Source organism: Garra rufa, chromosome 3 (genome assembly GCF_049309525.1).
Source record: "Garra rufa chromosome 3, GarRuf1.0, whole genome shotgun sequence".
In the NCBI taxonomy this organism is placed as follows: domain Eukaryota; kingdom Metazoa; phylum Chordata; class Actinopteri; order Cypriniformes; family Cyprinidae; genus Garra; species Garra rufa.
The window spans coordinates 50808827-50835175 of NC_133363.1; the positions used below are offsets into that span (position 1 = coordinate 50808827).

The window sequence follows — 26349 nt, forward strand, 5'->3', positions numbered from 1 at the left end:
TGAAAAACTGCACAGTATCATTAATGTACACAGCACAAATAGAGGAAGCGACACACCTAAGCATGAGCAATAGTAGTGATTAATGTTGCTTTTGCAAACACCATTAATTATAGAAACACAATGACATTTATGATGTAAACATGTTTATTAATCTTTTCAGCCAGTGATCTACCTGTTGCAAATGGTTCCTCCGAGCAGAAGAAACCACAAGCAGACCTGAATGATGTGGCTTACAATCAAGAAAAACTGTACAAAAAAGGGTTGTATTATGCATTTGTACAAACAACTGAAGCTTTCAGCAGTGAATGCAATATGATATTCAACACTCTGACTAGAGCATGTTTGGCAAGCCTGAAACATTCAAACCCACTGCTTTAAAGAGTAAATTACAGGCACAAAACACACACACACACACACACACAAGGTAAAGCTGTAAAAAGTGTACATTTGTAAAAACGCACACCATTGTGTCAAGATGACAGCTAACATTAGAATATGCAAAGGCTCTCTCTCTCAGACACACACACAAACAAACATAAACACAGGTTATTATAAAAGGGAATGTGCAGCCTCAGCTAAAGCAACGAGGCCCATTGAAAGACAGGAAACCAACCACGTTCACACACAATAAAGCAGATTACTGGCTTACAAAAATATATTCACAGCTGCCCACTGTAGCTCTATGGCACATTTAACATAAGATAAACCGTCTCAGTCCATCACACATAGCCTTCTCATAGTCAAAATCATCACGTACAGGGATTAAACCTGCTCCTGAAATAACTGTTCTGCGTTCACTGACAGTCCTTAAAGTAAGTCCCAGACAAGGCTCAACGTGTTTCCTGAAAACCGGCTTTACATGGTGAAAGGAAAACAAACCCAATGCAAATCGGAAAAAAGGCTGCACTGCTACATCGGAAACCTGAGAGGCATCACGCTCCAGCAACGACAGGGCATCCTGAAAGCGTTGCTGGTAAACAGCGTAAACATCAATTTAGAGATCCGTCCAAACACAATGAAATCTATGAATGAATTATTCATATTTCAGATCAGTGTTGCAGGTGATCTGAATCATAATTTGCTGTCAGAACCAGTTTATATTCAATGGATTATGGAGGATTTCAGTCTTGACTTTTAGACATCCATTCACTGATTGAGGTTTACAAACCCAGCGACATGCCCCTCTCCAAAAAAAGACTGGAGGATTTTAAAAAGAGACTATTCTACAATTAAAATCGATGCAGAATTACAATCTTATTACTTTTCGCCTAAACAATCAGTTTTATAGGTTTGGCAGTAGATGACAGGTTGTCAGGAATGTAGTTTTACAATCAAAAGTTCTAGCCCTCAATAGCTGTTGGCTCCTCCTCCTGCGTCCTCTCATTGGTTGAGCCCACTGGGCCAGCCCACCACAGCACCAGAGCGTTGTCCTGTCGAACGCCATTTGATGACATCACATTCCCCTCGTCTGAATCAGATTCAGAGTCCTCGCTGTTAGACGGGCAACAGAACTTACGCTGACCGCTGGACGAAGCCACCAACGGCATGAAAGGGTGCACACTGTAGAAATGATAGAGTAGCAAGTAAAAATTAGCAATATTTACTCATTTGCATTTATTTATTTAGCAGATGGTTACATTTCAGTTGTGTTACAGATGTGATGCTGTCACCTGCAAGCTCTGGCAAATATGCTATGGGGTGTGCACACCAAAAGCTAATTTAATTGTTTGTGAATTTGTGAATTTTAATTGTTTGCGAATATGTACCAGGCGATGCGAATGACGCGAATATGCCAGTTGATTTAATTACAAAAACTGCAAAGTTGTCACCTCATTGCTAAGAAACAGAATGTAGCTTTTAGTAGCAAAGCTGTTGTATTTATGAAATTCATGGAGCCGGAGCTGAACCAGCTCCTAATTGTGCAATTTCTTACAATTTTCCATCTCCACAAAAGTTGACGCATACAGCACAACGGCATTAAAACGTTGTCTTTATTGCTAAACGTGTTGCCCTCGCATTGGGATTGGGAGATCTGAGGGGAATCTGATATGTGTGTTTAGACATAGGTCGGATGTCCAGATATCAGATACGGTGCCTTGGGAAAGTATTCATACCCCTTCATTTTTTTTTTTCACATTTTGTTATGATGCTGCCTTATGTTAAACTGCTTTAAATTACTTTTTTCCCCACATCAGTCTACACTCCATACACCATAATGACAAAACAAAAACAGAACTTTGTAAATTTATTAAAAATAAAAAACTTAAATAAGTCCACTGCATAAATATTCATATCCTTAACTCAGTACTTAGCTAACCACCTTTACAGCCTCATTTCGTTTTGGTATGATGCTGGAAGCTTAGCACATCTGCATTTGGCAATTATCTGTTATTCTTCGCCTCACCTCTTAAGCTCTGTCAGGTTGGATGGGGGCAGATGCACATTTTCAGGTTTTTCCAGAAATGTTTGATTGGGTTTAAGCCCAGGCTCTGGCTGGGACACTCAAGGACATCCACAGCTGTATATAAGCCACTTTTGCTATGTGTTTAGGATAATTTTCCTGTTAGAAGGTGAACCTTCTGCCCAGTCTGAGGTTCTGAATGCTCTAGACTGGGTTTTCATTAAGGCCATCTCAAAATTTTGGTGCATTGAGCTTTTCTTCTATTCTGACGAATCCTTCAGTCCCTGCCACTGAAAAAAAATGCACAGTATGAGACTGCTACCAGCACACTTTACTGTTGGGATAGTACTCTCCAGGTAATAATCAGTGCCTGGTTTCCTTCAAACATGATGCTTGGAAATGAGGTTCATCAGACCAGAGAATCTTGTTTCTCACAGTTTGAGTTTCCTTTAGGCATTTTTTTTTTTTCAAATTCCATGTGTGTTTTCATACTGAGGAGAGGATTGAGTCTTGCCACAACGCTATAAAGCCCTGAATGGTGGAGTGTTGCAGTGATGTTTGTCTGTAGATTTCTCCTAACTCCACATATGATCATGGAGCTCAACTAGAGCGACCATCAGGTTCTTGGTCACCAGTCTAACCAAGGCCCTTTTCCATCAGTTGCTCAGTTCAGCCAGGAGGCCAGCTCTAGGAAGAGTCCTACTTATTTCAAACGTCTTCAATTAAGGGTAACAGACACTACATGCTTCTGTGAACCTTCAATGCAGCAGAATTTTTTCTGAACTCTTCCCCAGATGTGTGGCTTGATGCAATCCTGTCTCTGAGCCCTCCAGGCAGTTTATTTTGGCCTCTCTAATATGCATTTTCAGCTGTTAGACCTTTTATTAAGATGTGTGTGCCTTTCCAAATCATACCATTCAATTGAATTTGTCACAGGTTAACTTGATAAACACTCAGAGTGTAGTAACATCTACAAGCAATATGAATGCTCCTGAGCTAAATTTCAACTGTCCCAGATAAGGGTTTGAATACTTATGCAATGGAATCATTTAAGTTTTTTATTTTTTAATAAATTTGCAAAGATGTTAAAAACCTGTATTTTGCTTCGCCATTATGGTGTATGGAGTGTAGATTGATGTGGGGTATGAATACTTTCACAAGGCACTGTATGTATCCAATTAAGATCCACATTAAAATGGCCCAGGAAGTGGCCCAGATCGGATCCAAAAAAATGGCTCTCCTGCTGATTTTTGTTTTTACATGTGAGCAACAAATTCCAATCTGTGTCAGATGTGAGCAAAAAATCAGATTTTTTTTTGTGCCAGTGTAAATACAGCCTAAGACTTCTTTCAAATACCTTACTTATTTCAAATAGAACATTACTGAGACCCATTCTTTTCAACGGTAGCTCGTAAATACCACATAAATTGCTAATATGCTTTTTAAGTTCTTAGGAAATAGTACAAATGATAATTCCCCTTTTTTCATTAATATATTTTAAAAGAGACAAAAGGCTGGGTAGGGGACAAACCCAAAATAGATCAATTCTGCTGCAAACTTAACCTTTTAACACTCCTAAAATTAGGAAAATGAATTACAGCGCTATAACAAAAGGTACAATAATTATGCATAAAATCTATGATTTTTAAAGAGTTCAGCAACTTTACATTTCACTTTTTTAGTTTTTAATTCCATAAATTTTCTAATTGTTATTTAAATGATGCTACTTATACCTGATGCCATTAGAACAATCAGTGTGCGCCTGAAATTGTAGCAGTGGCTGTAGTGGCTCCTCGTTCCCATCAGGTGACGCTGTGAGGGTATCCCACACTGACACCACACCATCTGTGTCCCCACTCAGTAGATATCGGCCAGATCTATTTCAGACACAAATATCAACATAAGCAAAACATAAATGGGTATAAATACTATGCTGTCATTTTTAGTAAAACTGTATATCTTTATCTTACGGGTCCAGGTCAAAGTAGATACGCTGGTTTGTATTGACGTTCCTGCGCATGGAGAACAGAACTTGTCCCGGATCTCTGAGGTCCCAGCACAGGATCTCTGAATCCTGAAAGCACATAACATTAACTGGAGAATTCAAAACATGAAGGGAAACAACAGTTTCTGTTATTGGTGAATGTACAGTGCCTTGTCTTTTTTTCATATTTTGTTACACTGAGGCCTTATGTTAAACTGCTTTAATTGACTTTTTTCTACGTCAATCTCCACTCCATACACCATAATGTCGAAGCAAAAAACAGGTTTTTAACATCTTTGCAATTGTATTAAAAATAAAAAAAAGTACCTGATTTCATTGCATTTCATTGGAAAATTCAACTGAATGGGTATGATTTGGAGTAGCACACACCTCTCAATTAAAGGTCTAACAGTTGAAAATGCAAGGTCAAAAGAACTGCCTGTAGAGTTCAGAAACAGGATTTTTTTCAGAGTTCAGAAAAGACTCTGCTGCACTGAAGGTTCACAGAAGCATGTAGTCTCCATTAACCTTAATGAAATAAGTTTGAAACAACCAGGACTCTTCACAGAGCTGGCCTCTTGGCCAAAACTGAGCAATTGAGGGAGAACAGCCTTGGTTAGAGTGGTGACCAAGAAGCTGATGGTCACTCTAGTTGAGCTCCATGATCATATATGCAGATGGGAGAATCCTACAGAAGGATAAACATCACTGCAACTCTCCACCGATCTGGGTTTTATGGCAGTGTGGCAAACTTAATCCTCTCCCCAAAGACAACACATGAAAAACCACTTGGAATTTGCAAAAAAGCACCTAAAGGACCCTCAGACTGTGAGAAACAAGATTCTGTGGTCTGATGAACATCTATTCTAAGCATCATGTTTGAAGGAAACCAGTTACTGCTCATCACCTGCAGAGTACCATCCCAAAAGTAAAGTGCAGAAAAGTTTAATGCACCAAAATATTGAGATAGCCTTAATAAAAACCCAGTCCATAGCTTTCAAAACTTCAGACTGGTCAGAAGGTTTACCTTTCAACAGGACAATGAACACAGCAAGAGTTGCTTATAGACAACTCTGTGAATGTCCTTGAGTGGCCCAGCCAGAGCCTGGCCTTGAACCCAATCAAACATTTCTGGAGAAAAATGAAACATGCATCTGTCCCCATCCAAGTTGAGAGAGCTTGAGAGGTGAAGAAGTGAGGAGAATAATAACAGATAATTGCCAATGCTGATGTGCAAAGATTATTACATCATACTTAACATGACTTGAGGCTGTAAAGGTGCTTCAACTAAGTAATGAGTTAAGGGTATCAATACTTATGCAAAGTACTAATATTAGGTTTTTTAATACATTTACAAAGTTGTGACAATTCTGTTTTTGCTTTGCCATTATGGTGGATAGAGTGTGGATTGATGTGAAAAAAAGCAATTTATAGCAGTTTATCATATGGCAGCAACAAAACATGAAAAAATGAAGGGGTATGAATACTTTCGCAAGGCACTGTATGTCATATTGAATTTGGGAAAATAAACCTGTGAGGTACAGAAGTACTGCACATATGAGCTCACTGACCTTGCGGCCGCCCGTGTACAGGTGATAGCCGTTGGGCGAGAACAGCAGATGTGTAAGGCCTCCATGGTGTCGAGTGGGCAGCAGAGCCAGCAGAGAACCGTCCTCACAAGAGTAGAGGCCGGACGAACGACAGTACGACCCACAGGCGTACATGGACTGGCACGAACTGAAGGCAATGCAGGAGATAATGCCAGTCTGACCCTGCTTTTTGACTTAGAAGAAGAATGAGGAGGTATGAAAAGAGTGGGAAGATAAACAGGAACAAAAGTTCATTGTAATTAGTTTGGTTTCATATTAGAAATCCATTAAGAATCATTGAATGAGAAACTACAGAGCGAAGTGTGGCAAGCATGTCCAGACAAGGAAGAAGCTGACTTTACTTAGTCAATTAACAATGCAAATTTCCACATTAATATAGACTTTGACTAATGTTTTGACTAAGTAGGATTTTAATGTTGTTGAAAGAAGTCTCTTATGGTCACCAAGCCTGCATTCATTTGATAAAAATACAGTAAAATTATAATTTAAAAAAAGAACTGTTTTCTATTTGAATTTATTTCAAAATGTAATTTATTCCTGTGATGGCAAAGCGGAATTTTCAGCATCATTACTCCAGTCTTCAGTGTCACATGATCCTTCACAAATCAGCCTAATAAAATTTGGCGCTCAAGATTATTAATGATGAAAAAAGTTGTGCTCCTTAATATTTTATCCTTAATGGGATTCTTTGATGAATAGAAGGTTCAAAAGAACTGCATTTATTACAAACAGAAATCATTTATAACATTATAAATGACTTTACTGTCACTTTTGATCAATTAAAGGCATTCTTATTGAATAAAAGTATCAATTTCTTATAAAAACAATTAATCCCTTTTGACAGGTAATGTAATATAATGTATATATATCAGATGTTTTATGAGAACTTGGTATGTGGATTTTTTTTGAAAATGTCTTTTCATTTGCATTAAATGAGATGAAGCACCTTACATTTTTTATAGAATACAATGCAATATAATATATAGCATCTTTCAACCCTTCACCAGTCTGAACAAAGATCTTTTGTGTCACATCCAGACCAATAATTACAATAGCAGTGTTGAAACGCCATAAATGAGTCAGTCACTACAAACACGCTACGATAATTATATCCACAGCCACTGTCTAGATCAGAGCCGTGCATGCCATGTTAGCTTAATCAAGCCAAATATGTGTTTCCCTCCATGAATGTGTTTGGAACGAATCCACCCAAACAAACAAAAAGAAATGAAATAGGATTACAGGCATTCCACACCCATGCCAGACAGCCAGCCGTCTTAATGACCCCGATTAAGAAGCGTTTGAAGAGTCAGAGTGATTGATGTAGTGGTTATTCCTCTACAAGAGGGACCCTCACCCATGGTGGGCCTCTGCTCGCAGTCTCTCCCAGGACGCTCGGTGTGGAAGACCCTGACGATTTTGTCAAAGCCGCAGTAGAGCTGAGAGCCGTCAGGAGAGAAACACAGCGAATGGGCTGCTGTCAGCTCATCCAGGTGGTTGTAGGGTCGAAAAGATGCTCGGAGGTCGCCGTAAAACGCGTCCCATATGTGGACCGGATTGTCCCGGCTACTGCTGGCTATGCTGAAAAGGAAAGAGAAGAATTAGAAAAACTGGTATAATTTGCAAAATCTTAAAACTCTTTCCCCCCCCCCAACAAAATCTATTGTTTTGGGAAAAACAAGAGATTGCAAAATCAGACTTGACAGACAGACAGACTGGCTTTCTTCCAAATTCGCAAGACAAAAGAACCATTCACAAAAGATAATCTAACAAATGAAGAGCTAAACAATTCGAAGTGAAAGACGTCTACTGCTAGATAAAAGAACGAGGTATACGAGTATGTGGCATTTAAAAGTTTGGAAAGTCCCTATACAAAAGGTTTTAGTATATCAGCAAAAATCTTTTATTATTTTATGATGACTTAGCATTGATAAAGAAGAATACAAACTAATAAAACAGTTTTTTACCTAAATTAAAGATTTCTGAATATCTGAGCCGTTTATAAAGCATCTCTGTGCTTTGGGATGGAACAAAACAGCAAGTTCTAATGAATACCTGAGACCATGCAAGGTTTAAAGGGTTAGTTCACCCAAAAATGAAAATTAGCCCATTATTTACTCACCTCCAGGCATCCTAGATGTATATGACTTTGTTCTTTCAGACAAATCCAATCAGAGTTATTCTAAAAATTATCCAGGCATTTCTAAGCTGGTGCAAACTTGATTAAAGTGATTATTACGTTTTAAATATAGATTTTTTTTTCTTACAAAGAAGTCATATACACCTAGGATGCCTGGAGGGTGAGTAAATAATAGGCTAATTTTCATTTTTGGGTGAACTAACCCTTTAAATACTTTAATAATTGATTTGACAGTACAATTAATAAATTATCATTATATAGTTTTTTCAAATTCAATCAAAACACTTGGAAAATGCGATTAAATGTTTTACTCACACTATTAAAGAGATAATTCATCCAAAAATGAAAATTCTGTCATTAATTACTCATCCTTGTGTCGTTCCAAACCCGTAAGACCTTTGTTCATCTTCAGAACACAAACTAAGATTTTTTGATGAAATCCAAGAGCAGTTTGACCCCGCCAAGACAGAAACACAACTATCACTTTCAAGGCCTGGAAAAGTAGCAAGGACATCAATAAAATAGTCCATGTGACATTAGTGGTTCAACCTTAATTTTATGAAGCTATGAGAATAAAAACTAACTAATTCAACAATTAGGGTTCTATGGCTCCTGTGTCAGACTGACACAGGAAATAAACTGTTGAATGAAGTCACTATTTTTGTTTTCTTCTCACACAAAAAGTATTCTTGTGACTTCATAAAATTAAGGTTGAACCACTGATGTCACATGGACTATTTTAACAATATCTATCCCTTTAAGACTGTGAGCAAAAATTAAAAAATTCAGTGTTTTGACTGAATTTGGCGATAAAACATCCTGATAATTTATCAAAATGTATAAAAATATATATATGCATATAAATAATAATAACATATGCATGTGTCATGGTAATTACTAGGGGTAACGCATTACAAGTAACATGTTACATAATTAGATTACTTTTTACAAGTAACTAGTAAAGTAACTGTAAAATGTACAAAGAAATATCTGAGTTACTTTTTCAAATAAGTAACGCCAGTTACTTTTTTTCCCCATTTATTGATTGAAAGCTCTCCTGATGTTAATTTCAATGTGAACATGCATTAATTCATCTCACTCACAAAAAACAGATTCAGTGTCCCTCAAAATAAATAAAAACAGTGCAATGCACCTCAGAATAAGATGCAAACCTGCAATAACGAAATGTTTAATAATACAAATGTCCTTTATGTATTCAATCCCCAGTGTTTTTGTAACCAAGGATCTAATTCAACCATACTAATAAGCAAAAATGACTAAAGATAAACTAACATTTGTTGAACTTTCTTCTTCTGCGTTCTACTGTACAGAGGTGAATTTACTTTTCCTTCAGCCTGAGGCTTTTGGTGTGTAAGGCGTTTACATTTGCCAAAAATAAAGTATTTTTTTGTTTTCTTTGCACACAATAAGTATTCTCGTAGCTTAATCAAATTAAGGTCGACTGATGTCCCATTAATTATTTTAACAATGTCTTTACTAACTTTCTGGGCCTTGAATGTGGTAGTTTTGCAGCCCTATTTCTGACCCTGCGTGGACAGCAATGTTAGAAATAGGGCTGCAAAACGATTAGTCGTGATTAATCAATTCAAAATAAAAGTTTATGTTTACATCCTATGTGCATACTGTGTATATTTATTATGTATATATAAATAGACATGCATAATAAAAAAAAACATTGTATATATTGTGTGTATTTGTATGTAAACATATAATATAAATTATATATAAATATAAATATTTTACATATAAAACTAACATATTTTTCCTCTATACATGTGCGTGTATTTATATTACCATAATAAATATTCACAGTACACACACATATAAGACGTAAACAAACTTCTATTTGAATCGATTAAATCGTGACTAATCGTTTTGCAGCCCTTTTCAAAAAGCTCTCGGATTTCATCAAAAATATCTTAATTTGTGTTCTAGATGATTGAAGGTCTTACGGGTTTGAAACGACATGAGGGTGAGACAACAGACCTTCTATATCTAAATTTTGCTAATGTGACCACACATTTAAGGTGAAATAAGTCCATTCATATTTCCAATCGTAGGGACTCCTATTGAAATGACTGCACAGCAGTAAATGTCACCACACCTTTAGGTACTTTATTAGGCGTAAAGTAAGCCATCATATACTGCCACTGCATTGAGTCTACCCAACCGAATATTTATTAAATCATCTCCTCGTGTTTCACAGAATAAAGTCACATGGGTCGGAATGACACAAGGGCGAGTAAATGATGTCAGAACTTCTATTTTTGGGTGAAACATTCGCTTAAGTTCGGATCTGACGTTGTGTCTCAACAGGAGGGCAACATAGTTTAAAGTGTATAATGAGAAAATGCGCCAAATGACTTGAGTCGAGACTGAGGAAGTAAATGACCTGAATACTAAGCACCTCCCCTGGAGGGAACAGCCAATCATAAGTCAGAGATAATGATCAACCCCTGTGGACATTCAAGCTGCTCTTCAACCAGTGGCGGCAGTCAGAACATTACACTACGAATGCCTGGAAGAGCTTTGCTCGAAAACTGCTGCTTTTTACAATCCGTCAGAAATACCTGTAAACAATATCGCTACAACCAGACAGAAGATGACAAATTGTTACTGAGCACGTCTCATCTGACTTCTTTAACCTCATCCTCTTCATCTTTATGAAGTTTACAGTTTCGTCCTTGACCCACGACTTGTCGTTCCTTCATTTTCTTTGTCATTTTCGGTCGCTGCAGGGCGGATTCTGTAATCCCAAACAACGTTTGATCAGAACTGACGCTGTGTGTGGGTGAAACAGCACATGCCAGAGTTAACGAGCCCTTGTTAGTAACCTGCCGCAGCTCTCCGTGACGACTGGCATTGATTTGGACTGATTTCTGTTCCATTGCCTTTTGTCCCACAAAAAACATAACCATCAAAGAGAACATCATTAAACGGGAACTGAAGCGACAGAGAACTGGAGAGGAAGAATAAGAGACCACTTACTGCCTCCCTAAACAATTCCAGCACTACTTTCAGTAACACTAACACACACACAGAGTTATAAATATATATAGAGTGAGAGAGCTGGGAAAATAACACGTCAATTATTGTGAAATGATCAACACAGCATCCATTTTCACTTCTTTAAGTAGCTATGCTAATGCCTTTTTCCAACAACATTTCACTACAGTAACAGTATCTGATTACACTTTTTGTGTTAATTGTGAAAATGAATACGCAAAATAAATGAATGCGGAAAAAAATAACCGACAGCTCAAACAGAGAGCAGTAGCATTTATTACAACGGCTTTATGCGAATATTGTTTCAAGTACCCTTAAAAAAATGTTATGTTCTGCAAATGTTAAATGATAAATAAAACATCTGATAATTTGCAGTTTAAGCCTAATTTTCAATTACAGTTAAATGGCTATAATTATTCAGTTAATTTAATGTACTAACTATAAATAAATACTAACTATACATACAGCTGAGGTCAAAAGTTTACATACACCTCGCACAATCTGCAAAATGTTATTTTACGGAAATAAGAGGGATCATACAAAAAAATCCTTCAGGTCCCACAAATTCTTTGTTTTTTCAGCATTTGTGTATTTGAACCCTTTCCAACTCTTGACTGTATAATAATATGCATACTATGCTACTATTACAGAAGGTTCAAAAGCTCACTGATGCTCCAGCAGGAAAAACAATGCATTAAGAGCTGGTACATCTTATTTTGCCTAAATATCATATTTTGATCATTTAGTACTGCCCTTCAGAAGCTACAGAAGATGCTTACATGTTTCTCAGAAGACATAAGATAAATTTACCCTGATTTTCACATTCAAAAATTTTTCACCCCCCAGCTCTTAATGCACTGACCGTTTGGACCTTCTGTAATACTTACATATGAGTCCTTCAGTTGCCTTCAGTGTGAAAAGATGGATCTCAAAATCATATAGTCATTGATGGAAATGATTCAAATAGACAAAAATGCTGAAAAACCAAAGAATTTGTGGGACCTGAAGGATTTTTTTGAAGAACAGCATGCAGTTTAACAAACAAGGCACTCATGAACAACAATCACTAAAAAAAAAAAAAAAAAATCATCATCATCATTTAGGTAACAACACAGTATGTAGAAACAAGTGTATGCAAACATTTGAACAGGGTCATTTTTGTAAATTTTATAACTTATATTTTCTCTTGTGGACTATATGTAAATGTCCTTTATGTGAAATATCTTATTCAGGTCAGTGCTAAAAAAACATGCATTTTGTATGATCCCTCTTATTTTAGTAAAAAATTTACATTTTGCAGATTCCGCAAGGTGTATGTAAACTTTTGACTTCAACTGTATATATCCACACGACACACACATATACATTTTCTGTACTAAAGGGATGTTGTTAGGCATGGTGCAAAGATCAGTCATATTTTCGGAGCCAGAACTAACAGTTTTATAAATGGATGCAATCAAAACCACTCAGTCGCTCCAGAGGGTTTCGCAGGAGGTACAGGAAATGTGAGCAGCCTCAATAAATATAAGCCCTGAAATTTACATTCTGGGCTGAATCCAACAATCTCTGCCAGAGGAGGAGACAAGGCTCATCAGCACTGATCATAACAGAAGGGAAACACAGCAATGCTGATCCAGAACAATAGCAGCTTAATTAAACAAAACACAATCTCTTTAAAGACATGCCATGTCTCTGGAAAGAATTAACTGGGCCACTTTGTAAACCAGGCAATGGAGATTGTAAAAAATGTGAGTGTGGACATAAGTGGTGTTAATCAGTGATTGACCATTTGATTCAAATGGTTGATTAAGAATGTTAATCTTTGGGTGAGCTATTCCTTTAAAACATTTGTCTAACCTTTCCCAAAAGCCATGAACATCACATTACATTAGTCTTCACTGAGTATCTTTGTGGTTTTGTAAAGTGAAAAGCACCAGAAATATTGGGAAAGGCTTCCTCTGATCCTCCTCTATATCAGGGATCACAAACATTGGCATGTGGAGGCTGTTTTATTTCGTTATGAGCTCAATGAGAAGCCAAACACAAATATTCTCTGCAGCACAAACAGGATAAAGCATTCGCACGTTGCATATCAATTTGAGCAATGCTACAGAGGTCCGACTTTGTCAGCAGCGCTGCTGAACAGATAACAGCCTGCAGTTCGTTCTGCTTTTTTTCATCCCTGCTAGCTTTCAAAACAACTATTGAGATAAATACAAAATGACCACTATTAATGAAGGGTTCAAACCACCCAGTAAACACACTCCTTAACATTCCTCACACAAACCACAATGACAGTGATTCTCAAAACAGCATAATTAAGAGGAAAAGGCCTGTTCTTAACACTCTTAACCCAAAAGCAACAGACATTATAAAAACTAATATTTTGTAAATAAATACACCGCAGTTCAAACGTTTGGGGTCAGTACGTTTTTTTTTTAAATAGATTAAAAGTTGTATTTAGCTAAATGCACTAAACTGATCAAGAGCTGATCTCCTTTATATATTTTATACTGTCACAAATTTTTTATTTAATAAAATTCTTTATATTCATCATAGAATAATATTCATTCATTCATAAAACTTTCTATTCATCAAAGAATCATGAAAAAAATATATCACAGTTTTTACAAAATTATATTATATTAGCATTTTAAGTTGATTTCTGAAGGATTCTTTTTTTCTCAGAATTGCGTTATTAAAAAAACCAAAAAGAACTGTGTGATATAAACTTGCAAATGCAAGTAATAAAGTCAGAATTGCATGATATAAACTCGCAATTGCAAGTTAAAATCACGCAATTCTGAGAAAAAAAGTCTGAATTGTGACTTTATATTTCACAATTCTGACATTTTTTTCCTCAGAATTGCATGATAAAATTAAAAAAGATGAAAAAAAACTTGCAAATGACTTTTTCTCGCAAATGAAAGTTTGTATCTTGCATTATGACTTTTTCAGAATTGCGACTTTATTTCTCAGTTTATCACACGCAATTCTGACTTTATAACTTGCAATTTTGAGTTTATATCACACAATTCTGATTTTATAACTTGTAATTGGCTGTATATATCTCAAATTCTAACAGAATTGAATTTAATGTAACAATACAAAACGGTTTGTTTGTGGCTTAACACCATGTCAGTTTCTGTGGCTATTTTAATTGTGAGAATAGCTAAAAATACAAGAAAGCATTAAAAAAAAATTTTTAAAGATGCATATTTAGTAAAAACCTAATTGAATGAAATTATTTGCTCTGGGGGTTAAAAACTATACAATCCAATCCAATTATTATATACATACACTGCCGTTCAAAAGATTGGGATCAGTAAGATTTTTTATGTTTTTTAAAGAAGTATTTTCTGCACATCAAGGCTGTGTTTATTTGATTAAAAATACAGAAAAAAAACTGTAATATTGTGAAATATTATTACAATTTAAAATAGTGGTTTTCTATTTTAATATACTTTAAAATAGAATTTATTTCTGTGATGCAATGCTGAATTTTTTGAATTATTACTTGAGTCTTCAGTTTTAAATGAACAATCAACATTAATAAAATTTGGTTCTTTATAACTTTCTATTCTTCAAAGAATCTTGAAAAATATATCAGTTTCCACAAAATAATATTATATTAGCATTTTAAGTTGATTTCTGAAAAAAAAGTCGCCACTGAAAAAAAAAATTGAGACTTTTTAATCTCACAACCCTGACTTTTTTATAGGAAATGCGTGATATAAACTCACAATTGTTATAAAGTCAGAATAGCAAGATACAAGCTCACAATTCTGATTTTTTCAGAATTGCACGATAAAAATAAAAAGATTAAAAAAAACTTGCAAATGTGACTCTCGTAAATGCAAATTTATTTCACAATTCTGACTTTTCTCGCAATTCTCACTTTTTTCAGAACTGCACCTTATTTTCTCAGAATTTTTGATTATATCTCACAATTCTGACTTTATAATTTAAAAAGGTCAGAATTGCAAGAATTATCTCAGATAATTTATTATCAATTACCTCTTTTTTATTCAGTGGCGGAAACGGAAAATTAAATTTTAGAATATATTAAGAAGTTATACATAATATATATAATAAAAACATTAAAATGTTATTTTAAATTGTAATAATATTACACAATATTGCAGTATTTACTGTATTTCTGATCAGATAAATGATTGGGTAAATACAGCCTGGTTTTTTCTTTTAAATAGGCATTTTTATCATAAGCTCCTATGTTTAGGTTCAGTAATTTCACTATAATGGCAATAAATGTTATTAGTCAGTTATTAAAATACTATATTTTCAAAAATGTACAATGTTATTTTCATAGAAGCCTGATAAAAATGCTCAGAAAAAAAACTGCTGTAGATACTTTTGACTGTTGATTTAGGATACCTTGAAATAGGACAGAGAGAAAAACTCACAAGCATGTGTCGGGGTCCATAGAAGTCATCTTAGGGAACCAGCAGTAATCATAGATGGTGTCTCCTTCTGCCATTTTCAGCACTGGACTCTGATTGCACACAAACAGAAGCAACAGCATTTTGGGCTCATATCCTGCATACAGCAAATTAGACTGTTTATATATTTATAGGTATCATCTTATCAAGGGTTTGGATGTAAAGTAAAAAAAAAATAGTGTTCCATTCACTCCAAGACTTTCAAAATGTAGATTCTGGTATTAAGTAGAATCGACATTTACATTATGACACAAGACGTGTATCATCTTGAACACTGGCCTAAAATCGGTTCTACATACAAAGAAAACTGATCTCCGCTTAGTATTTTCACTTGTACAGGTAAATACAATCAAGCCCGAAATTATTCATACCCCTGGCCAATTCTAACTTAGAGTTACTTTTATTCAACCAGCAAGTTTTTTTTGGACCGGAAATGACACAGGTTTCTCCCAAATGATAATAAGACGATGTACAAGAGGAATCATTGTGGAAAAATATTTCTCAGCTCTTATTTACATTTGAACAAAAAAGTGGCATGTCCAAAATTATTCATACCCTTTGCAAACTGTCACAGTCTATGGAAAAAATCCAAAGTTCTATACCATTCCAAATAGGCCAATCTGTTCTAAAGCATCCTAATTACCCTGATTCATTGGGAACAGCTGTTTTAATCAACTCAATAGGTGAAAAACAGAAGCTCTCTGCTGTTGGTTTGTGGACAGTCATGGCTAAGACAAGGGAGCTCACTGAGGACTTGCGGCTGCGCATTGTGGCTGCTCACAAGTCAGTAAAGGGCTATAAGACCATATCTAAATGTTTTGAAGTTCCAGTGGCTACAGTGCAAAGTATTATTAAAAAAATACAAGAAGTTCTGCACTGTGAAAAATTTCAGAGGACGTGGTCGGAAGCCAAAACTGACACCTGTGCTGGCTAGGAGGATAGTGTGAGAGGTAAAAAAAAAAAAAAAAAAAAAAAGAATCCAAGGATCACCACCAAGGCCATCCTGATGAATCTGGGCTCTGCTGGTGGCAACATCTCAAGGCAGACAGTCCAACGGACACTGCACACCGATGGGCTCCACGGACGCAGACCAAGGAGGACACCACTTCTCCAGATAAGGCACATAAAAGCCTGTTTGGCTTTTGCAAATGCTCATCTGGACAAAGAAGAAAACTTCTGGTCTTCTGTTTCATGGTCAGATGAAACAAAAATTGAATTGTTTGGCCACAATGATGTAGCCTTCATTTGGCATAAAAAAGAGAAGCCTTCAACCCTAAGAACACCATCCCCACTGTCAAACATGGTAGTGGAAACCTAATGTTTTGGGGGGGGTTTTCAGCCGGTGGACCAGGGAACCTAATCACAGTAAACGGCACCATGAAAAAGGAGCAATACATCAAAATTCTCAACAACAACATCAGGCAGTCTGCAGAGAAACTTGGCCTTGGGCACCAGTGGACATTTCAGCACGACAACAACCCAAAACACAGCAAAAGTGGTGAAGAAATGATTAGCAGACAAAACATTAACGTTTTGCAGTTGCCCAGCCAGAGTCCTGACTTAAATCCAATTGAGAATCTGTGGAGGGAGCTAAAGATCAGGGTGATGGCAAGGAGACCTTTAGCTCATCGCTAAAGATGAATGGGCAAAAATACCCGTGGACACATGCAAAGAGCTGGTCAGCAATTATAGGAAGTGTTTGATTGCTGTAATAGCCAATAAAGGCTTTTCTATTGATTATTGAGAAGGGTATGAATAATTTTGAACATGCCACTTTTTATTCAAATGTAAATAAAAGATGAGTAATCATTTTTTCCACAATCATGCCTCTTGTACATTGTCTTATTTTCTTCTGGGAGACGTCTGTGTCATTTCTAATTTAAAAAAAAAAAAACTTGCTGGTTGAATAAAAGTATTTTTAAGTCAGAATTTGCCAGGCATTGAATAATTTCAGGCTTGACTGTACATGATATGATATTCTGGAAGAGACTGACCATTTCAGAAAGCATGTCCCACTGGTTGCTGTACAGCTCAGGCGGGAGGTTATACACACGAAGAACATTATCAGCGCTGTTTGAGACAATGCAGGAACCATCCGGAGCCCTGAAGAGAGATGTCATAAAGAGAGACAGACTGTGTGTTAGCATCTCTGTGATACATTTTACACTGTACAGCCTTCACAAACAGGTTGCTTTGATCAGTGATCACCATTTGCAGCCTCTGAGGTAATTCTCAGTCATGTGGGTGTACTCGGCCCAGGAGCCCGTCAGCATCTGAGGGTTCTGGCTGAAGTCAAGGCATTGACTGTGAACACAGCAAAGACACAGCATTGAGCTGCCACACAATGACTAGCTGAAAATATTTCAGTCCTACTGCAACTGTGTCACAACGCATTTGTTCCCACCATGTTCTCTTTCACAACGGCTTTAGATGAGTGGTATACTTACTAGCGCTGCTCAGTAGAGTTGTCTTCTGAAATGTTCTTCTCAGGCTCATCTGCCCTGTCCTCCTCAGATGGTTCAAGTGTTTCTCGGTCCTCTGCTCCGTTTTGATGCCACTCAATGTCTCCTTCAACTTCCTCAGGTCTCACAGCCTGTCCTGTTTCATCAGTCTGATGACAGGCAACTGACAGAATCAAATGAACATGGACACTTAGTTGATAAGCAAAGTAAGATGTTAATTTGTGGTACCTTTTTTTCTCAGTGCAGAAGTAAGCCTAGGGATGAGACTTCTGGTTCATTGTCTGCTATAGAGAAATAACAGCATGCAGTAAACGGTAAACCTGTTTGCTCTACAAATCAGTATGTTCATAATTAAGATAATACATTAAAATAATATTGTAAGACACACCAATTTGCAATATCAAGCAGCAAAACAAACTGTTTTGTACAGCTAATAATAGCTGGACGTACATGAGTACCAGAAGCCAGACCCATATCTTTCATAGATATAAAAATAAAGTATGATGCATTATGTCTCTTTTGCAAACAATTACAAAAAATGGGAACTGAGGCTTTAAGCTTCAAAAAGTATCACAAAATATGACTTTTTTGCCAAAAATCAAAAACAAAACAAAGTCTTTTTTTTTTTTGAAGTTGAAAAGCTCCATTCCTTATTAATTGTGATTGCATGGAAAAGAGTGACAAATACATTTCAGTCATACTGGTTTTAAATATTTTTAATAACATTTGTTTTTTTTCATTAACCATTCCTTAAAAAAAATCTTTAATGTGCATAAAGTAGACTTAAAGTAAGACTTACCATACAGAATTTACCGTAATTTTTCTATTTTGTTGCTACAAAATGTATATTTTTGTGTCAAGTACTTGTTGTCCAAAATGCATTTATTTATTAATATCATATTTAATAAAAAAAGAATTTATTCTTGTGATGCAATGCTGAATTTTCAGAATCGTACTCCAGTCTTCACATGAGCCTTCAGAAATCATTGTAATATACTGATTTATTAGCAATGTTGGAAACAGTTGTGCTGCTTAAATAAATAAATATATATAAATATAAATATAAATAAACAAATATCTATATAGATAGATAGATAGATAAAAAAAGATTATTATTTTTTTACCTGTGATACTTTTTTCAGGATTTTTTTTATGAATACAACATTAAAAAAACAGCATTTATTTCAAATATAAATCTTTTGCAACAATATACGATACCGTTCAAAGTTTGGGTCAGTTTTTTTTTCTTTCTTTTGTTTGAAAAAAAAAAAACTTTTATTTAGATATAAAGATATTTAAATATGATAGTAAAGACTAATATTGTTAGAAAAGATTTCTATTTTTAATCAATTCTGTGCTTTTTAACTTTTTATTCAAAGAATCCTGAAAAAAGTTTCATAGGTTCTAGCTGCTCAACTGTTTCCAATATTGATAATAAATAAACATATTAGAATGATTTCTGAAGGATCATGTGACACTGAAGACTGGAGTAATGATGCTGAAAATTCAGCTTGGCATCACAGAAATAATTTATATTTTAAAGCATATTAAAATAGAAAACTGTTATTTTAAATTGCATTAATATTTCAAAATATTTTTTTCTGTATTTTGATAAAATAAATGGAACTTTGATGAGCATAAGAGACTTCTTTAAAAAACAATACAAAAGTTACTGATCCCAAACTTATGAACGGCAGTGTATATTTTATGCTATATACATACATTTTATATAACATTAATGTTACAGCTGTTTATGTCTTGTTCCCTGAAAGGGAACTGAGGCACTATTCTAAATTTAATGTTACTTTCTACTTTGAAGTGAACAACATTCAATGGCATTCACATGTGACGAACCATGAAAAAAATGAACCCTGAACTTTTCAATTAAATTTCATTTCTGATCCAAGAAAAATAATATCACATCCAAATTTGTGGAAGGAACCAGCAGTCCACTTACAGAGAGCTACGTAACTATAAAATTGGATGCATATGAAAGACTAAAGTACAAGGTCCGTGTAATTCTTAAAATATGGCGGCAGGAGTACTGCATATGGAGTTTATATCACATATTAAGACATCAGAAGGCCAACTGACAGTGTGCCAAACAGGATGCTGTAAATCAGACGTTAGAAAGTGCTTTAAAAAAAAAAAGACAACAGCCTCACCTTCCTCTACAGTCTCAGCGGCACCTTGGCTCCCACATGTGTCCGCTGAAGGCACCACAGGCGTCTCTATCATTTGTAAAACAAGACCTACATCTTCCTGCTCCAGTCGAGGCTGTTTTGCCGCTGGTGGTGGCGCTTCCTCTTCTCCTTCCACCTCTACCTGATGATAAGCCTCATGAGGAGGCTCTCCATCAGGCTCTGCCTCCTGTCCTGCAGCACCATCACTGCTCTGAGCTGCACCGGACATCCCGTTTACAGAGGTAAATCTATGTTCAGTGGCCTGTGGAACATGCTAAATTTATCAGTCAACAATAATTTCAATGATCAGTTATATATTACCTAACACATTCACAATTACAGTGGTGGCCAAATGATTTAGAACACTAGTATTTTCACCAGCTAAAACTGGTTTTAAGTCAGTTATTTCTATCTTTTGCTGCAGTGTGTCAGTAGGAAATATCCGTTTACATTTCCAAACATTCATTTTGCCATTAATTGTAATAATCCAGTAAGATTTTTTGTTTGCACAAGGAGTTTGACAACAGCCAGTGCTCCACACAGAGATCTGATCTCATCATCATCCAGTCTGTCTGGAATGACATGAAGAAACAGAACAAACTGAGACAGATTAAATCCAGAAGAACTGTGGCAATGTCTCCAAGATGCTTCAAGAGACCTACCTGCAAAGCTACCTGAAAAACTATGCACAAGTGCACCTAGGGCAAAAGCTGCCTTAAATGCAAAGGATGTTGATTTCATGTAGTTAATTGAAGTTCATTGATGAGAAAAGAAAATCTATTTATGACATTATTTTTGACAGCATCCTCATTTTACAACATTTTTACACAAGTGCCTAAAACTTTCAACAGTACTGTAGCTTTGTAGGTAGGTTTTATTGAAGCAACGGACCTAAAACCATTTTTTAGCTGGTGAAAATACTAGTGTTTTAATAATTTTGGCCACCACTGTTTGTAGTAGTTTGTAATTTGTAGTAAATCATATTTATATTACAAAACAGTTAAAACAGTGACATCACACAATTAAATGGATCTCATTTATGAAACCAATAAATCTCAACTAAACTAATAGTTTCTGCTATATGCATATGTGGCCACAAAACAAGTCATAATGGTCAATTATACATGAAAGCTTTCCTTTGATGTATTGTTTGTTAGGATAGGATAATATTTGGCTAAGATTCAACTATTTGAAAATCTGGAATCTGAGGGTGCAAAAAAAAAAAAAAAAAAAATCACAATATTGAGAAAATTGCCTTTAAAGTTGTCCAAATGTGACCCTGGATCACAAAACCAGTCTTAAGTCGCTGGGGTATATTTGTAGCAATAGCCAAAAATACATTGTATGGGTCAAAATTTTAGATTTTTCTTTTATGCCAAAAATTATTAGGAAATTAAGTAAAGATCATGTTCCATGAAGATTTTTTGTAAAATTCCTACTATAAATATATCAAAATGTAATTTTTGATTAGTAATATGCATTGTTAAGAACTTCATTTGGCCAACTTTAAAGGTGATTTTCTCAGTATTTAGATTTTTTTTGCACCCTCAGATTCCAGATTTTCAAATAGATGTATCTCAGCCAAATATTGTCCTATCCTAACAAACCATATATCAATAAAAAGCTTATTTATTGAGCTTTCATATGATGTATACATCTCAGTTTGGTAAAATTTAACCTTATGACTTGTTTTGTAGTCCAGGGTCACAAATGAAGTTCTTAGCAATGCATATTACAAATTAAAAGGATATATTTACGGTAGGAAATTAACTAAATATCTTAATGGAACATGATTTTAACTTAATATCCTAATGGCATAAAATAAAAATCGACAATTTTGACCCATACAATGTATTTTTGGCTATTGCTACAAATATGCTATTTGTGTTTTTTGGTCCAGGCGTCACATATCCAGGGTTCTTACACCTTTTCCAAAGTAAAATTCAAGCACTTTTCAAGCACTTTCAAGGTGCATTTTCAAGATTTTCCAGCACTGTGGTAAATTACATATTCACATACATGAGTTCTTAATTTTAAATCAGATGTTATTGTGCTATTAAAAAACAACTGTCTAGATTGCATATAACATTGCCCCACATAAAAAGTCAACATTCAGTATACAAATTATATAATTTAAAATATATAATTAATATAATTTACTGAGTATCTGTAGTATTTTAAAAATAAAATTTAAAAGCTTTTTAAGACCTGCACAAATAAAAGTAATACTGTATGAGTGGAGTAGGGCAATGTCTATGGTAACATTAATGACTGGTATAAAATGACTGTAAAAAAAAATATGATAAACTAAAATTCTAAAACTTGAAAACTTTCTAAAACTTGAAGGATTTTTACAAATACGTTTCACATTTCAGCCTAAAAGTACTAAAAGGTAGTCAAAAAGACACTATAAAATTAATAATAAAACTTAACTGGCCCAAATGAAAAAAGACCATTTTTTAAACATTGAAAATATTTTTGATTGACATTTAGACTCCTTTTTTTTTCACTATTTACAGTGTATCTGCAGAAGTTTATAATATCAATTTAAGGCAATTTATGACCCTTTTTAAGAGCTGTACAAGTAAAATGAACACCGTAGTGGGGTTGAACAATGTACAGTAACATATTAAGCCATAAAATGACATGATTTATCATTTAGATTTTCACAAAAACAAAACATATTATACAATGGCATTTCAGCATTTATATTTTTAAAATGGTATAATTTATTATATTTATTTAAAACATAAATATTGCTGTCTTAATTGTTTAGATTTTTAGAAAGCACATAACTTCTTTTACATTTACAACTCTTATGTGTTTGTTGCATAAAAACATGGGTCAATATTTGTAATAATCTTACTAAACCGCTGAATATTCGCAAATTCATTCCCTGTCACGAGGGGGCGCTTTAGGAGCGCTGAAATATTACGGTTTCCTTTTATCAGGCGTGAAATGAAAATGCCCTTCAGATGCATTCATATAAAGACATCAGTGCCGCGCTTTGACTTTGAAACGTGCAGCGTGTATGTTTATTCAATGACATCATTGCCTTTTGAAGTTTTATCCAGCCCTATCGCGATTCTCGTATTTCCGTCCCTAACTCTTAAACTTATAATTAAGCCTTTTCTTATACTATTTAATACATTTAAAACTTTTTATGACCTTAAATTTGATACAGCTAAATTGATGAGTTTATAAGGACCCGCACGAGCCCTCTACTTTAAGATAGTCCAGTGAAACATTTTGGTAGCCCGACTGGAAAACACAATAGCCCCGGGACATCAGGCTGGCGATTTTGCGATCATCAAATTCTCGTTTTAAACATAATTCTTATTTGTCGTTTTCAAGACATCGAGGACTGATGCAACAACCTCCTGATAACTGGCATGTTTTATCTACCGCTCTGTTCCATCAGAGGGCGCGCATCAAGAAAGACCGGCGGATCACAGTACAGCCTCACGTGCACACTCGAGCGGAGCTGTTTTTTTCTTTTCTTTCTTTTACATATTATAAGCATAACAAAAAATAACTATTTAGTATGAAAGCGAATTAATATGAAACCGATGCAACTGCATATTCAAGCACTTTCAAGCACTTCATCCAAAATCCAAGCATTTTTCAAACCTTGAAAACACTACATTAAAATTCAAGCATTTTCAAGGAATTCAAGCACCCGTACGAACCCTGCATATCATAGTTTGAAAAGAAACTAGACAGAAAATACATGCATTTTTTGACCAAGAAAATCATTTATCATTTCTAAACTATAACGAATAGTGATACGACAGGCAGAGACTTCTCAAAATTTTCTTATAATGCTTTCTAATGCACAATTCGGTTTACTACAGAATTACAGAAGTACTTAAATACTTACTAACAAAACATTTAATAAGAACAACATACAACGTTTCACTAATATTTTAGTATTTATTAATAGATGTATTGTTGATAATAATAAGAGTTCTGACCATAAAAACCACACCTGCTAAATTACATGTACGTAGCTGCTATCCTGATAAATTTAATTCGCATATTATAACATATAGATGGTAACGTAAGTCACCAGGTGTAAGTTTACAAGCTGCATTCTTAAAATCACAAATATTTAATGTATAACAGCAATAGAACTCGTCCAGTCAAAAGAGTCAGTCTACCTGTTGTTTCTGTGATTCGTATCAGTCGTGTCTTGCGCGCTGGATCGCACAAATCATACAAAATTCCTCAGTGTATGTTTCAGTAAATTCAGATGACAGTTTCCGAGCATCCCAACTATAAACGCGCTGCGTTGAACCTACAATACACAGGAACTCACGCGTCGTGTTTGTAAGCACAGGGCGCCGCCATGCCTGCACAGTCTGCGTTGCCAGGTCACCTGATTCTCGCGATATTTCCGTCATACTCTGTTTCTACACAGACAAAACGTTTAGAACAGAAATCGTATACATTTAATGTTATTCAGAATTTTACTATTTTCTTTCAAGCTCATGCTTTGAATATCAATCTCAAGAACCACATTAGCCAAAGACACCGTGTTTTGTAACAAAGTTCACTTTCAGAATTAAAATTTCCTGATAATTTTCTCACCCCCATGTCATCCAAGATGTTCATGTCTTTCTTTCTTCAGTCGAAAGAAATTGTTTTTTGAGGAAAAGATTTCAAGATTTTTCTTCATATAGACGTTTTTCCTGAACACGGAAGTAAGTCCGACTCTTAACTGAAAGAATGCTTTGCATTTCCGGTCTGCTTTGTTACTAGTCAAATTAGGGTATATTCCGAGCTAATAAACTAATGTTAAACCTATTAAAATGTTTTTAAAAAGCACATGGCTCCATAGCGCCATCACTTGGCAATGTCGCAATGACCATCATTTGTCAGTGCCTCACTTTAATGAGTGTAGATGACACGAAGCAGCGGACACTAGCTACATTAAAAACAGATGGACGCTATTTGAATGGGTTCCTATGGAAACCGGAACAGAAAAGCATTCAATCTGACGTTAGAATTCGTAATGGCGGCGCTCATCGTTTACTCAGGAAAAAAAAGGTTTATAGTGGACTTCAAAAGGAGCCAGTGGATTAAAGGTCTAAATGACAGTTTCAATGCAGCCTCAAAGGGCTCTATACGATCCCAGCCGAGGAATATGGGTGTTATCTAGCGAAACAATCGTCCATTTTCTAAAAAGAATACAATTTTATATACTTTTTTACCACAAATGCTCGTCTTGAACTAGCTAGACTTAACACATTACATAGTCTTGTAAGCTAGTGTTTACAACGCGAATGTGCAAAGAATGTCAAACACCCTTTACAAAAAAAGGTAAAATAACGATGTCTGACAATTTTGAAGTTGGAGAAGAAACTGAGATGTTGAGTTTAGACGTTTTTTTTTTTTAGCCCTACCCTACTTTTTTTAACCAAAGTACACTGACGAAGAACTAAAAGTGCATGCATCAAGCATTTGTAGTTAAAAATTATATGCATTTTTTTATTTTTCCTTGGCTGGGATTGTGTAGAGTTCTTTGATGCTGCACTGAAACGCCAATTTGGACCTTTAACTTGTTAGCCACCACTAAAGTCTAATATATGAAGAAAAATCCTGAAATGTTTTCTTCAAAAAACTTAATTTCTTCACGACTGAAGAAGGAAAGACATGAACCTCTTAGATGACATGGGGGTGAGTAAATTATCAGGAAATTTTCATTGTAGAAAGTGAACTAATCCTTTAACAGTATTATAAACATTGTATTTAATTCTATTTTTATCAGTATTTCTATAACTCTTCAAAAGCAAAAGTATTGAAAACAGAAATCGAAAAATCTTTTGAAAAATGTTTAATATTATATACACTGACATTAGATCTAGGTCTCCAAAGCTTTCCTTTATTGTCAAAGTCTAAATAGTGGAAAAAAAACAAAGCTCACACAAGTGCTTCATTTTGAAATGTTTTTCTTCAAACAAACCAGAAACCCCAAAAACTATTTACATAATGAATATTCAAACATTGTCAAATTGGTTTCTTTTGACCACAATTTGGACCTTTAACTTGTTAGCCACAGTTGAAGTCTAATATATGAAGA

General features: G+C 35.2%; 1 protein-coding gene across 1 annotated transcript; it reads right to left on the bottom strand.

Moving 5' to 3' along the window:
* Window positions 1-121: 121 nt before the first annotated feature.
* wrap53 (WD repeat containing, antisense to TP53) lies at window positions 122-24623 on the bottom strand. Its single transcript, XM_073837262.1, has 11 exons — window positions 24428-24623; window positions 20250-20529; window positions 18070-18247; window positions 17831-17926; window positions 17617-17725; window positions 15587-15675; window positions 7353-7576; window positions 5957-6168; window positions 4372-4475; window positions 4135-4278; window positions 122-1560 (listed from the first exon to the last, which is right to left on the bottom strand). The coding sequence occupies exons 2-11, from the start codon at window positions 20494-20496 to the stop codon at window positions 1341-1343; spliced, it is 1623 nt and encodes a 540-aa protein (XP_073693363.1). The 5' UTR covers window positions 20497-20529; window positions 24428-24623; the 3' UTR covers window positions 122-1340.
* Window positions 24624-26349: the final 1726 nt, after the last annotated feature.